The 15,895-nt window shown below is 38.8% G+C and overlaps 1 protein-coding gene across 2 annotated transcripts in view; it reads right to left on the reverse strand.

Moving 5' to 3' along the window:
• Nucleotides 1–15,895, reverse strand: part of CHM (CHM Rab escort protein) — a 184,566-nt gene that overhangs the window by 83,944 nt on the left and 84,727 nt on the right. For both annotated transcript variants that reach the window (XM_023507023.2, XM_031944598.1), the window contains exon 8: nt 13,630–13,855. In XM_023507023.2, the coding sequence (XP_023362791.1) occupies nt 13,630–13,855 (226 nt within the window). The remainder of the gene's footprint in view (nt 1–13,629; nt 13,856–15,895) is intronic.

The following is a 15,895-nucleotide window of genomic DNA, read 5'->3' on the forward strand; positions in this document are numbered from 1 at the left end:
TTATTCTGATTTTCTTCTGATTTAGTTGGAAAATAATTATCCAAAACACCACCAATAGGTGGAAATAGAAGTTATTCTTGGGTCACTTCACTTCAACAAAGAAAAAATATTGTGCTTTTTCTGGGGAGATCAGTGAGCAACACATTGTAAGCCTGGGATTGTAGCAGCGGCCCCAGTTTTTGGTGTGTTTTTGGGTGTGAGTGTACTCCCCACTCACAGTCCCTCCATTACCACGCACTGAACAACTGTAGTCTTTGAGTAAAGCCAAGAAGCTGAGAGTTGCTATGAGGGGACAGTGATAGTAACTGATAGAAGTTCAACACACTGGCTACTAAAAACTGCACAAACCTTGTACTAGCATGTAGAAAAACAATTTTATACATTCCTACCCACATTAGGATGAAAAAAATATTCTTGAAAAGAAAGTGTTATTTCAGTCTTAATCAAAGATACCACAACTGACCGTCCCAATTCATCTGACAAAAAGGCCTAAGAATTATAGGTCTAATATTTCGCTGATGATCAGACTTCCAGAAGGAATAGTGTGAATTCTCAAAGAAATAATTTTGTGATTCTACTACAATGAACAGGAGATAGAATAAAACGTACAGATTTTCTCGCCATATTAAAAAAAATTGAAACCATGTAGAATAAAGAGGAGGTTGACAGACTATAAAGAACACACCATAGGCACATCTCACTTCATACAAACTGGGGTGGAAGCCATTTGAACTTGGGAGATGAAAGCTTATTACTTCTACAGGGAGTAACCTGTCTGCATCTTGGGATCTTCACCCTTACGATAAGGGAGTTAGAACAGATAATCTCTAAGGTCCCTTCCAGCTTTAAATCATATAATCTAATGATCATTAAGAAATGGTTACAAGGGTTAATTACCAAGTTAAGAATTCTTTTCATGCAAATGAATGGTTTCAGAAATTATTGAAACCAGTTTGATTTCTTAAATAGGTTTGTTAAGTCCCATAAAATCTTAAAATTATTCTCCATAAAGTAAACCTCATTTGACATTATTGTGAATTCCAAATAGAAGTTAAAATGAACCATCATCTTACTATCTAAAGGCATTTAAAATTTTCTTTAATTATATCAGACAGGAAACCTGCACACATTCATACAAACACCAACTGCACTTGCATGTACTTGAATTCTGGGGAAAGGGAGGAAAGCTAGTCAGAGGATCATAGACTTATTGTTAGAAGGGCCCCCACAGCTGCCTCTGTTCCCATTATTCACCAAAGTTTGATACCGCTACTGCTTCCAAAAAGTGTCACCAGGCAATGGAAGACCACCTTGGTTTAAAGGTAGCCAACAAGCTCTCTGCTACTGTTAGTCATCCTCACAACTCCACCTGGGCTGGCTGGCCCATAACAGGGCTGGCTCAGGTGGTTGTAAGATTTTGAGACTTTTATTTTCCTCATCCCTCTCAAGGGAAGTCCCCAGCCATTAGTGATAGCCGAGTTAGGGCAAGACAGCAAGAATTCCTTTCACCTCTGCCAAACCTCGGGATGCAGGCAAGGTGCACAGTCAGCACCTCCTGCCGGATCTCACTGAGGCTGAGGACAAAGCCATACCTGTTTCCATTTGTCCCTTAGATTCTTGTCATGACTCGAGGTAACTTGTTGACAGCCATCCAAATTATGTTAAGGCCTCCACAAGTTCCAAGAACACTGAAGGGAAGGGCATAAGCTGCTGACACAGCTGGACAAACCCTTTTGTCACCTTAAATATTATTATTTTCTAAGTCTTTACATTGGCCCCCAGAGATACAATGAGAGCAGCAGGGTTAGTGAATTAAGAAGGAACGCTATCTCTATGTGACGAAGGTCATCCCATGGAGCGTGTTCAGAATTTCTCTTGCTGGTTCGGCTTTACCATGTGAGAGTTCTGGGGTCTGCTCCTTAACAGTGTGTTGACCCCAGGCAGAAAGGACTTTGGTCATTTATAACTAAGTGTACAAGATTCTTTGGTCTTCTTCCCCCCCACAAGAGCAGCAATCTTCAGAGAAGTAAAAGCTTTCGATTCAACTGACGCTTAAAGAAGAATCATGTAAGTCTGAGACTTCCAACAAGGGGAGCACGGGGACTGACTTCCCTCTCCCCTTTATCATGACAACTGTGCCCATATGATTGTGCGTGCAGGAGGATCCACACAGATAAGCTTGCTGTACTTAGGCATCTGGCTGGCTCTTCTACTTTTGCTTTTATTTTTCCCTAATCTTAGTGGAATGCGTATCAAACCCGAAGTGGAAGCATCCAAACCCAAGGGCAACCTTGTGAGCTTGAGACGTGTGCGGCACCCGAGTCTCAGTGGGTGAAGCCGAAAGGCGGCAGGGGAAGGGTCCTCTAGATCTCCTGGAGAGACATGGACAACCTGCACAAAGATCTGCCTGAGCCTAGTCATTTACCAGCACACATGTAATCAGAGTGGTTCGGAAAGCGCAAAGCCGACACGTAATGCAAAATGCCTTATTAGCACTCTTACAGGCTGCTTTATGTTCTGCTGAAGTTTAAGTATTAGCCTCTCAGGAGATTTGAACAGAAGTTTTAATTAAGTTTTCAAATCCTGTTCTGAGGGGGATTTGGTGGTAGTAGTTGTTAAATGCATACTCGTTAGCATCCTGTGTTTAACATTCTTTTTGTGTGCACAAATAAATTCCCTGTCCCGTGCCAATCAGAGGATATTTACTCTCTTTTCTGGTAGAACATTAGACACAAGCCATAACACAAACTACATGTAAATTTATTACTGGATACATAAATTTCAGGGAGATGGGAAAGGGAGAGTTAATGAGAATAAGAATGGGACAAGAAGGAACCTGACATCCTTCTCATCAGAAGTCAGGATCTTGAGAGCTGAACTCCACACCTGAAATCTGAACAGGAGGTAGAAGGAAAACCCCAAATTCTATGGTCCCAGTGGCACAGTCAAGTTCAGATATATAACTCTGCCCCTGAATCAAATCAAAATTAAAGTAATTTTTCCTTTTAAATTGTGAACTTAAACATGCTCCAATAAAAGCATTTCTACATGCAGAACACAAAAGGAGAAGCCTACATGAAACTCTGAATCTTCATTTTATACCATCATAAATTCGATACATTACTTTCAACATTGTCCTGCTTGTCTGTGCTTCCTTTTGAATGTCCTCTTGATTTCTTCTAAGCACTTTCAAATGTTAGATTCTAATTATAATACTGGATACAATTTACCCTAGAAACTTCTCCCTATTGTATCCATTGATTTTGGGTAGCAACCTACCTACCTCCTAATCCCCTAATCCTTGTGACTGAAAAGCATCTCTGCATCACCTCATTCTATCCCGTGCTTAGACCCCATCTTGCTCTGCTGATCTCCTTCCACTGTTGCTTTTAGAATCTCTGCTTTATCATTAACAAACTCCTATTCCCAAATAGTCGTTGCCTGACCCTGCTCACCCAGAGCCTATCATGGGTGAATGAAAGTGAAGCAGCCCCCTCCTTCCAATGACTCCAGCCCAACCCCTATTGAACCAAAACTCACCAAATCTCCCACTTTCCCAAGGGTCATGGGACTGGGACATTCTAGGTGCCCAGCAAAATGTGACCACTTATCTCCCTTCCAATAAGCAGGGAGTCATAGATGGTAATCTCCCTAGCAAGATCAAGCAGGACCAGGCTTTTTCATTGGCCCTATAGCCATATCTTCCAGAACATTAGGCCAGGCCATCTACTTGGAGCTCATGCCCTAAAGGTTTCCTAGCTACATGATAATGGAACAATTTTAAGTGTTATTCCCCTCAATTACTATGAGAGTGCTTGGACGGCAGAGATTTTTGCTTTTCTATTTCTAATTCCAGAGCTTGGCACAATGGCCTAGAAAAGCTTAAAATTGCTTTTCTATTTCAAAGACTCATAAGAGTATAAAGGAGCTTTAGCAATTATCAAACCCAACCCCCCCCCCTCCCATTTCATAGATGTTGCAATTGAAGGTTAAGTGACTTTATCTCAGTCCCCCAGTACCGTTTTCTTTATGGCCTGTCCCACTTCTCCTCCTGGGTCCTCCATTTATAGCCCTTGCTTCTGGAAACACCACAAACATGTCTTTGTCCCAAAACTATCACACACCCATTCCCATGCTCTCAAATGATGTTCCTTCTCTCCCTCTGGCTGGAGCACTTCTCCTTAGGAAAAAAAAAAAAAAAAAAAAAGCTTTCCCCAGAGCCTACAGAACCCCTCAAGTTTGTTCTTCCTTACATCTTCCAGCCTTTTATGTTCAACTCCCCAGCAACACAGAGTCTACTTCCTTTTATAATGTGGCTTTGTAGCCTACTGTTCTGAGATTGTTCGAGCAAAAGCCAAGACATGGTTTCTTCTCAGGCCTCGAGTTCCTTCTGATACTGGCCATCGCTTCCTGCCAGACACTGGCCTTCCTAAGTTTCTCTAACACTGCTGTCTCTCTTAGCTGTCTGACTATGAAGGGGAATGATAGGAAAAAAGGATAAAGCGACCTTTACCTACCTAAGGAGTTTGTGGTTTTCACAGCAATAAACCCAGAATCAATAAAGCCAATAATCTCACTGAGGTGTCAATGGGATACAGTAGAAAAAGCATTGGATCTGGGGTCAAATCCAGTTTTGCCACTTTTGACTTGTGTGCTTAACTATTATGGCCTCAGTTTACTCATCTTTAATCAGACAGACTTTCAGGCCTGCTCCACTTCAAAATCTGAGTCAAAGATCTTATTATTCACTTTGAGTCTGAATTTCTTTCTCTCTCAAATGACATTAATAATAGCATCTATCTCACAGGTAGGGTGGCTGGAAGCAGCAAATGAAATTTATGTAAAATGCTTTGCAAATGTCAGCTACTATAGTCGTGCATTGAATATGCAGTCAAACTGGCTGTGGCATCTCCTCCCTCCATATATGTGCACAACCAGTGTTCCCCTGCCTGGAATAAACTCCCCTCTTCTCTGCCTTTCAGAATTCTCCTCAACTCATAAAGCCACCTAGGTAACGCTTCTCCTGGGAACACTCTGTCTGGATCTCTCCTTGCCCTTATTATGGCCTATGGTGTATCATTCCTCCCAATGTACATGTCTCCTGGAATAACAGATAAGCTCCCTGGGTGAGGGGACTGTGCCTTCTTTTTCCATCTTGGTACACTCAGGACCTAGAACAGAGTAAGGCTAAACAACTGTAAAATTTGAGAATGCTATATACATATATTGCGGGCACGCACATATGCACCCCCACACACATCATGCATTTATATATAAGTTTCAATAAAAGGTTATTTTCAAATTAAAAGTCTTTTCCTGTCAAAACCTGAGGAATAACGCAGGCTAGGACACAAAGTATTCCATAGCTTTATTAACGACAATGCTCACTGATCTGTGAATAACCTGAAAAAAAAATGAAGATTATTGAGTTACTTTACCAATCTATCCATCCATCACTAGAGAACAGGTTTCAAAATGATGGATTATCTCACCATTCTGCTGTTTATCCCAAGTAAGACTTTCTCCTCAAGGGAAAAACAAACAAATGATCACACAAACATAACAACCATGCTTACCTTCTATACTTTATGGATTGTCCTGCTGCCAAAATAACCAATTAACTAGCGGGGCAGCATCCTTTAGAAATAGGAACAGAAAGGTCAGAAAATAAGGGGCCATCTCTGTTTTTTTCAGAACTCTACATCTTAGTTCTAATTTGGTTTCAAGTAGTCTCCCTCAAATATGGAAAAATTCTTGAATGCTGTTTCTGGCATGGAAGCTTCCAACTTTAGTCTAATCTACTCTATGCTGCCTTTTTCATTTCCTTAGCAGCCATTTTGCCAAGGATAGTTACACTGTCTTGGAAAGGAAAACGGAATTGAATGTATAGTTCGGCCCTTGATATAGTGCTGAACTCAAACATGTGAGCTAATTTCTTTGTTCCAATATTGACTTTGAGCAATACCTCTGCAACCTCGGTGATCTTTTCTACTTGCCAAATAAAAGTTCTTCCCAAACTCCAAAGATCAAAATTAAATAAAATTTGTGCTCCTTGGGGAAAGGTGGACCAGTCCAGTTGTGATGATTCAATAACACATCCAATTCTCCAGTGAGAAAACATCTGCTTTTATATTCTATTGTTTCAGATGTTCAATCAACAGTTATATTTTGAGTCATCCTTTCAAAGATCTGTTCCACATTTTCTATAGGCAAGGGATTCTGAGATGTAGAGCAGCCAAAGGTAACATGAGTTTAGAGTACAAACTAATTGCAGAGAAGGATGTCAGATGAATACAGTTATCACTCACAAAATGGCAAAAAGCCATTAAAGGGGATAAAAAACTTAGTTTAAGACATCTAAGATACAAAGAGTATTTGTAAGTGACAAATCAAACAGCCATGAAATTCATCAGCCTCCTATGAAAATCTATCTTCATCAATATCTATATATGTGCATGTATATATGTGTATGTTTGTATTCGGCTATTATATATACACACACACATATATATGTATACACACACAATGGAGGTGAATGAAAAGCATTTAGGGGTGAATTTCCAAGATCTCTCTGAGAAGGAACTATACCAAAAGAATGGTTTAAGAACAAAATCTCAGGCAATACTATCGTATCATTTCCTCCCTCACTAAAAGGATAACAGCAAGCACCTATCTATGTATCCACTATCTCATCTCCAGAAAATAGAATGGTCCCTACATCCAGTGATGAAAACAAGGAAGGGACTAAGCAGTCTTTTGCAAAGTACTATAAGAGAGCTCGTATGGCATAATGGAAAGAAGATCAAATTGGAAGGAGAAGACACGACTCTGATTCTCTGTTCTTCTACTTATTGCTGATATGATTGTTCTCGGGCAAGTCTTCAACTCTCGTTTCAATTTTTTCATTTGTAAAACAAAATGACTGGACTCAATAATCTCCAAGTTCCAGACAATTCAAAATTCTGTGATTCCATTCTACAGGCAATCACATCTTTAAAGATGCACAGCTGACAGTGCCAAGGAACAGAAAATCCTGTTGTGTCTATTACTGATTACCAAAAAAAGGCACAGAATCCAACTAAGCCAAGTACAGCTTGAAGTTTCTCCTCAAACAAGACATCTCCATCATGTTATCTGAAAACTATACAAGAGCCATGCTAAACGCAAACAACTTTGTTTAATAATCAGCTAAACATAGACATTAAGTGAGGCATAAAACAGATCTCTTTCCTTGGCAAATGGCCTCCTCACAAAGGCTCATGGTCACTCAAAAGACATCTGTCTAGTTAGTCAGACAGGAAAAATTAAGAGAATAGAGCAATCAGACTGCTCATATTATGACATGAAGTTGGACAGAAAGTGCATTGATTTGTTCCATTGAATAAAACAGATCATATATAATGAACTCTCTTGTGGAATTACATGTCATAATATGTAATCTGAATTTTATAGATATCTTGACCAGGTACTAGAAATAGACAAAATGGGCTAAAAAGTCAACTGGATAAAATGTAGTTGGATTACATTTGGGAAATTGTACAGGATAAATAATGCTTTTCTATTTAAAAAATATTCACATTTTTAGCACTAATATTCTCCCAGTGACATGTGTAGTTGAGAATCAAACCCCATGATTTTTTAAAAAATCAAAATTGTATGTGACTCAAAGGCAAGACATGTTAGATAGGATTGTGCAATGCAGAGAAGGATGAGGCTGTAATCATCCAAGCAAATGTCCTCAGTGCCAACATAGGCAAACTGAAGCTCACTATCATATAAATATGTGTGACTAGACAAGGAGATGGGATGATCATAATGAGGGACAATGAAGAAGGAGATTAACTGCGACATTGGCACCCAAGAAATATTAAAAGAAGCAAAGGAAGGATTCCAGTATGTTAAATAAGCTCTTGAAGATTTGTTGAAAGACAAAGACAGGAACTGCATAAGAAAGGAAGGCATAAAAGGGTTGTATACACATTGGAGGAAGTAGTAACACCAAAAAGATCACAGACTCAAGGTATGCTAGGTTTAACTAGTAATGTAAAGAAATTAAGACAATGTTGCCCTCAAGGGCATTGTAAAAGCTAAGTAAAGCATTTATTAAGTGCCAGTTAGTGAGCTATGGTACCTAAGAAGCAAATGGCATCTCACTTGTCAAGTCAGCAAGTAAATAAACATTAATTAGATGCTCACCATAAGCTAGGCACTGTGCTAAACACTGGGGTTGAAGATGTGAGACCAATAGTCAGAAAAGAAGATAACTGAATCCATGGCAGCTGAGATCACCTAGAAAAATAATAAGAAAAAGAGAAGAGGGCCCAGGACAGAACGGTGGGGTATACCAGTGGTTAGAGAACAAAATCTGAGTAAAGATCTAAGAAAGGAGGCTGAGAAGGAGTGTTGATTCAGATAGAAGAACCAAGAAAGAGCTACGTCACAAAACCCTACTAAGAGACTAACATGGAGACCATGGAGCCTTTCACACTGTTGATTGCTTTGGTCTCCACTTACAGTAGAGTGGAATTTCAGAGTTCATGAACGAGGAAGTAGAACATTTGTGGATGATGGGTATGACCATTTCTGTATGTAGTTGAAGTGGGGTGGAAGAATAAGTCATAGGAAGTGATTATGTTGAAGAATTATGAAGTTAAGCTATTTGAGGGAGTATCAAAATATGTTTTTAAGTCACTAAGAATGAGAGTAAGTTTGGGAGGAGACTGTGAGCCTGACAATATCACTGAGGAAGGAAGGAAACTGCCTGGGGGGGGGGGGGGGGGGGGGGGGGGGGGGGGGGGGGGGTGGAGGAGCCTCTTTTCCTAGTATCTGTCCCATTTCAGTGAGAAGAAAAAAGTTACTAGTTTAGCCCTTAACCGAGTTTCCTGCTTGGCTATTTTAATACTCATCCCATTTCCAGGTCACAGGGACTTCTTCACTGAAATTACACTCCAGCTGCATGCAGGTCCTGGGTCCACTTTGGGCACAATATATAATGTCTGGGATTTCACTATCATGAATTGAAAAGGAAAAGTGCTTGCTGACTGATAGTGCTAGTAAGAGAGACTGGAAATAGCAATAGAGAATAAGGGATATTGGTATTAATAGTCAGGTAATATAACTTTAACTGTATTTTGTAAATTTGTATTTTTTCCCCAAGGTGGGTTAACAAGACCCAAAAACATTGGATCAAGCAAAGCATAAAGCAACTATATAACTTCAATGTGACCGAGATCAACACAAAGATCTGGCCTGATGGAGAAAAGGCGACACAGGGTTAACTTGCCCCAACCTACGATTCTCTAGATTCCAGCTTCTTAAACTGTGGGTCACAACCCCATATACTTTTATAACTGAATGTGGGGTGTAAAATTATCAGTTATTATCAGTAAATGTTTGATACATACATCTATTTTACATAACTATAGGGCCTAGGGTCATGTAAAAATTTCTTGAGCAAAGAGAAGTCATGAGTGGAAAAAAGTTTAAGAAGCCCTGCTCTAGATAATGTCTACAATACTGGAATCACATAAGCTATATCTAGCCAAGTTGTTACACACAGCAAGAAGTTTTTCACTATAGCCAGTTCAACATACAATATAAAGTTTTATGTTATTTTTAAAAATCACAAGAGAAGAGGAAGGCTGAAGATTACAATCAATATTATTTCAGAAGATAGCAAAAAGTAGTAAAGGTGAAAACAAGTCTATTATAAGTTTCATTTGAGACCCAATTAATCCATTGATCACTCCAAGAACATACACAGATGAAGTCAGTAAGGCAAGAAAAAGATAGAAAATGGATCGTCAACCTTGCTATAACATAATGATCTATTTTTATTGTCAATAACAGAGGAACCATCACATTTTCAGATAAGCACCTCAATCCTCAGGCTGCTATATAACTAAGCAAAAATGACACATCATAAGAAACTTGGAAAGAACTCAACCCAAAGGACATATATGCTGGTGGTGACCACTTTAAAAGAATTAAGAAAAATATTTTAATATGATACATGAGGAAGAGAAAAATACAAGAAAGAAAATATTTCCTGCAGCAATACTGCTCCCTCCCCAAAGACTAAGAGAAATTAGCTTTTTGAAAATATGCTTGATGTCCAGGACCATTAGATCATTTTTGTTAGCATTTACAGCTCAGTCTCTACCCCAGGCAAATCAAGTAGCTAAAGACAGTGGTAACACTGGAAACATTGGTAACAATCGGACCCACATGCTTATTTTCTCATCTTTATAAAAATTTTGAGAATAATCCACACACAAATCTAAGGTATCTCAGAGGGAAAAAAAAAAAAGAAGTGAACAGAGAGGCTTTCATAAAAGATATTCTACGACACACCACATCTTTACTGTTAAAACAGTGTAAAGTACAGAGAATAGCAATACTGCTAGAATTCTTTTCTGTTGATAATTATAAAAGTATTTATTCCAGTAGAACATAAACTGGAATGATAGATGCTTACTAAAGTTGCTCACTATCATCATGGAAGATATCAAAATAGCAAAGAGAAATTCTCTATAAATGATTAAATGTTCCTGTTTGTGGCTAATATTATGCTGATTAAAACAAGCCTCAGAATACCAAAAGACTCTCTCAATAAGATCTGTGATTACTTAAAATACATAGTTCTAGCAATGAATACAAGAAATGTATTTAATTTAAATTAGACAGTTTTGATGAAAACTGTCTAATAGAAGCTAAAAGGCAGGAGAGACTTTGAAGGCTGGATACATTTATCTAAGAAGAATCTGTAGAGATGATAACTGAATCCATGAAAGGTAATAAGATTCCAAGGGAGAGATTAGAAAGAAAAAGAAAAGAAGGCCTAGTACAAAGCTTTGGGGGAATACTCCCAGGCAGCAGCCAGAACATGTCCAATCCTTTCCCCAATTTCATCCTTCTTGACCTCTCTGCAATATATGACATTTTTTAACCACTCACTTACTTCTTGTAGTTTTCATGATTTCTTCCTCTTGGCTCTCCTTCTACCTGTCTGACTGATCCTTCTACATCTCTTCTACTGTACCTTCAACTCTGTCATGCCCGATCACTGTGGATATCCCTCAAGACTCCTTGACCTGGGCCCTCTTTACTTTTTTCTCTATATTTGCTAAGTTGATGAGCTCATCAGTTGCCATGGGCTCAATTTGTTCTCTTTCTATGGGACTCCTGTACTAATAAATCCAGCCCTAGTCCTTCCCTCGATCTCCAGTCCTACAAACACCAATAACCAACTAGACATTTTGAACTAGACTTTCTGTGGGTATCTCAAACTCAACATGTCCAAAACAGAACTCATTATCTTCCTCCCCAAATTTTCCACTCCTTCTAAACTTCCCCATTATTGAAAAGGACATAGTCAGTTTTTCTAGTCTACCTGATTTGCAACTTTGTTATCTCCCTTAATTCTTTAAGCTCACTCAATCTCCTCAATCAGTTGCTAAATATTAGATTTTCTTTTTTCACAATTAGCACATGCTTTTCCTACATACACACAGCAACTACTCTAGTTCAGATCTTCATCACCTCTCTCCTAGATTGTAGCAAGAGCCTTCTAATTTTCTTCCCTACCTCGTCTTTCTCCACTGTAACACTTGCTTCACAGAGCTGTCAAAAGTGTAGGTGTGCTTTGCCTGGAAACTGAGTGGGTACCTGTGCACTGATCCAATTGACTATTCCTTTTACCCTGGCATTCAATGAAAAAAGTAAGACTGAATCAGAAAGAATTGTCATGGATAGTAACTGAAAAATTCACAGCTAGAAATCTAGTTAGTTCTGGATTTGGGTCATTCCTACCCTGTAAGTAAATAGTGGATAAGTTACACCAGACAGGCTGTGATGGACAATGACTTACTAAGGAGAAAAAGTTGGTGTCTGTTTGCTCCCACAAATACTCCCCATATCATAATATACAAAAACACAATTAGAACATTTTTAGATGTGAAGGAGCTCTAGAGGAGGACATGACACAACACCAAAGGGAGAGATCAACTAGTCAAAGAGGATTTAAATAGTATTTCCAGGTACAACTCAATGTGATATTCTGCTTACCTCACAAATGAAATACGTGTAGTATATATTTCACAGAAATAGATCTACCCACTCCACAAAAAAAATTAACTCCTAAAGTAAACTAGGGAAATCTCAGTAACCGGGCCAACCAGAAAACTGTTTCGGTGTCAGTGTCCAGTCTTTTAATATGTTCCTGTTTCTGAAAAGAAGATCTGCCATTCGTACCTATGAACTTAAGAGACAAGTAGTTTAATTTTCCTTATTAATAACCGACTGATTTAAAATAATACAAGTCCCTGTGCACGTTCATCCACTGATACATCTTGAGTAGTTATAAAATGCCATTCTGCTTCTGCAGACGTCACTTAGAATGGAAGGATGTGACTTACAAATGTCTTTGAATCATTCACATAAATATGCATGCATGCCATTTATAACAGTAGCCTTGATGAGAACACACAGTGTAACTGGTTGTGAGCAACGCTTAAAGAGGCTTACATTAAAACCGAATATAGAATAGTGGTTAGAAATCACAGAACAGGTGACACCTTATTCTGATAAGCAGGTGATAAAAATTGTAGGCCGTGATGTATAGGTGGCGGCGGAGTTACTATGTTAAGAAACAAACTGAACAGTAGCCACAGGAAAATGGTCAGCACTGGCAAGACAACCAAGTACTACATTAAAAAGGAAAGGGAGGGGAAGAGAATAAGCACTTATATAGCACTCACTACAGGCCAGGAACTGTACTAAGTGTGTTTTTTGTGAGTTGTTTGTGGTTTTTTTTTGTTTTGTTGTTGTTTTTACCAAACATTACCTTATTTGGTCCTCCCAACAATCCTGTGAGATAGATGCTATTATTATCCCCATTTTTCAGATGAGGAAACTGAGGCTAAAAGGAACATGCCTAAGGTCATATGGTTATTAAATGTTTGAGGCCAGATTTGAATCCAGGTCTGGCAGAAATTTTTTTAATCCACTACACCATCTCACTACCCTTAGTCTGATTTAATTCCACGTAGAGGGCATAAAATGGTAATCGGGGAGTAGATCTCCCCAGCTTAAGTATAGACATTCATTTGACCCTCAGTTTCCTGTCAGAAAATGTAGAGACATGATTTCCTTCAGAAGCAACAGCTCCATGAGAACAAGTCTTCATGCAACAGACTGCAGGTGCCAGGACGACAGAGTCTATTTTTCATTTAGTATTTCTTTATGTGCTCGCAATTAGCACTGTGACACGCACATGGTGAGTATTTAATAAATCCTAAATGAACTGAGGGCCTTGTAGGTAGTACGAGTAATTCTGCCATATGCCGAAATCAACTTACTTAATAACAAAATCCTCTGCTCACCTTTAGTTGAAATATAAGGTAAGAATTTTGCACGGGCCTCAGATAATGAAATTCATTCCTACATCATTTTAAGACTTCCAAGTTCTTAGACTATTATTTTTCTTTAGGTGGAAACCAAAAAAGGACGTTGTACATAGCTCCTCTATCTGGGGCTCTACTGACACTGTCCCACATCCAAATCTGACACCAATCCCACAGGTCATGGGCCTCCCTTTGGCATAAACAAAATGCACCAAGTCACCCTTACCTGCAGAAACACTGGGGCAGTTCTCCTTGGCCATACAAGGGAAACAAGAAAGGAGTGTTGCCATACCGCCCAAGACACCGTAGAAAGTTCTGCGTTTCTCTGAGGCCGTCCAGCGTGCTAGTAGATTCCTCTGATGTCATTGCGATGGAATGGAGGACAAAGTGTTGCAGGTTAGGCGTCAGTTTTTGAGTTTTTAAATATTCCGAAAAGGTACATTCCTCATAAGCTGTTCAAATAAAAACACAAACTAGAGTCAAGAAAAACATCTTATTATGGCTACGTCTTCATTCAAACGATGTGCAAATGATGGACCCCATGAAGAAATCACATGGATTGAAATTCGTACTATTTAAAGTTATATAATTCTATAAAATACAGTCACCAGCTCCATCCACCCTGTGGATATAAAATACAAATTCAAATAATGCAGTTACTTCAAGTGATTCATTACTCATGCTAACCAGGCCCTGGCTATATATGCACAATTAAGTTTGTGATTCCTTATCCTTGAGAAGGAAGCTACTCAAAAACTCAAGACCATAGTTGAGGCTTCCTAAGTCACAGTGGCTGAGGCATGCAAGTCCTAGGATTCTTCTGGTCAATCAGTAACACACACGGGGAAATAACAGACCTCAAAAGGTCTTCTTAATTCAGAGAATCTAGGAAATGAACTGTTTTCTTTGAAAACTAGCCTTTTTTATGGCCTAAATAATTAGTTGGTTTTGTTTTGTTTTAATTCCAGGTAGACAGGAAAGATCAGTCAGTAAGAATAACATTAAGTTTCTATGATTGGCAAAGCACACTGAATTTAACATCTTTCCACAAATCCTTTTTTCCCTCCTTAAAAATCTGTCTTATTCATGTGAAAACTGTGAAGTGTTACCAATAGTTACATTTAAAAACATAAAACTTCCTTAGGAAAAAAATTTCTGGATGAAAATGAGTCAATATTCATTGAGGCTTTAAAAAAAAAAAAAAAAAGGAAAAAAAATTTCATGGTAAAGCTAATAACACAATATTACTATAAAGTAACAAGACTACATATGGTGTGTGGAATGAATTTTGTTACTTTATAGTCACACAAACATTAGTAACTTCCTAAATAACTTTTCATCGTTAAAGCAAGAACATATGGTACACAGTAAATAGGTTTTTTGAGGCAGGAAATCCCATCCCTTAACAAAATATAAACACTGTATTGAGTGCAATGTTTATTGAAAATATAGTTAAAGAACACCCAGATCTAATAGGAGGCTTTCTCATTGGAAAAAGAAAGATGGAAGAAAATGCACACAGGGATGAGTGATGCCGTTTGGGCAAAAGAAAGATAACAGAACGGGGGATGATCTTTCCAGTTATAAGAAGCGTTACCCTCAAAGACAGAGCTAGGAATCGGACTGCCCCTCCTGAGCAGAAAGTAGGGCAGTGTGGTACAGGCAAAATCATACTCGACTCCTGGATCCTGCCTCATGGCCTCTATAGTGATTTATGTCATCTTGACTCAAGACCTCTCCCTTCTGGTCTTAAAGGCCCATCTCCGCATCTTATTATCTTGTGCCAGAGAATGCTCTAGAATATCATGCTACAGGAAAAGCCCTGGAGTGCTTACATAAAATAGGATTTCAAAAAGTCCAGCCTAGATGAACATTCTGCCATTTTTCATTGCAGATTCATAAAAGTTTCAAATTTATTTATTCTACTTTAGGAGGAACTTGCCAAATGTATTGTTTGGAAACCAATGTTTTACTGACAATAACAGCTAAAGTTTATAGAGCACTTCATGATTACAAAGCACTTACTATATGACTTCTTTTGATCTCTGTAACAGCCATGAAGTAGGTAACACAATCCTCATTTGACAGGAGATAAGACTGAATCAGAAGGCCCAGGATGTAACTGCCAACTTGGTCCCTTGCAAGTTATGTGAACACTTCTCCTTTTCTTCTGTCCTCCAACATGACCAACACCCCGGGGTAGGCCCTCGTCACCTCACCCTAGACCTATTCCAACAGTCTGCTGATGAGTCTGCGTGCCTCAAGTCTCCCAATCTCTCCTCCATTCAGCCACCAAAGTAATCAAGTTAGCACAGGACTGACCATGTTTCCTCTCCCCTTATTTCATTCAGTAAACTTACTCCAGGATCAATATAAAAATCCTGTAGTTTTTAAAGCCTGCCATTACCCGGCCTCTTCCTACCTTTCCGTTCTTCTGAAGATAACAATAATAGCTAGGTTTTCTACAGCATTGTAAAGTTCACAAAGTGCTG

The sequence above is a fragment of the Sarcophilus harrisii genome, chromosome X, assembly GCF_902635505.1.
Source record: "Sarcophilus harrisii chromosome X, mSarHar1.11, whole genome shotgun sequence".
NCBI classification, from domain to species: domain Eukaryota; kingdom Metazoa; phylum Chordata; class Mammalia; order Dasyuromorphia; family Dasyuridae; genus Sarcophilus; species Sarcophilus harrisii.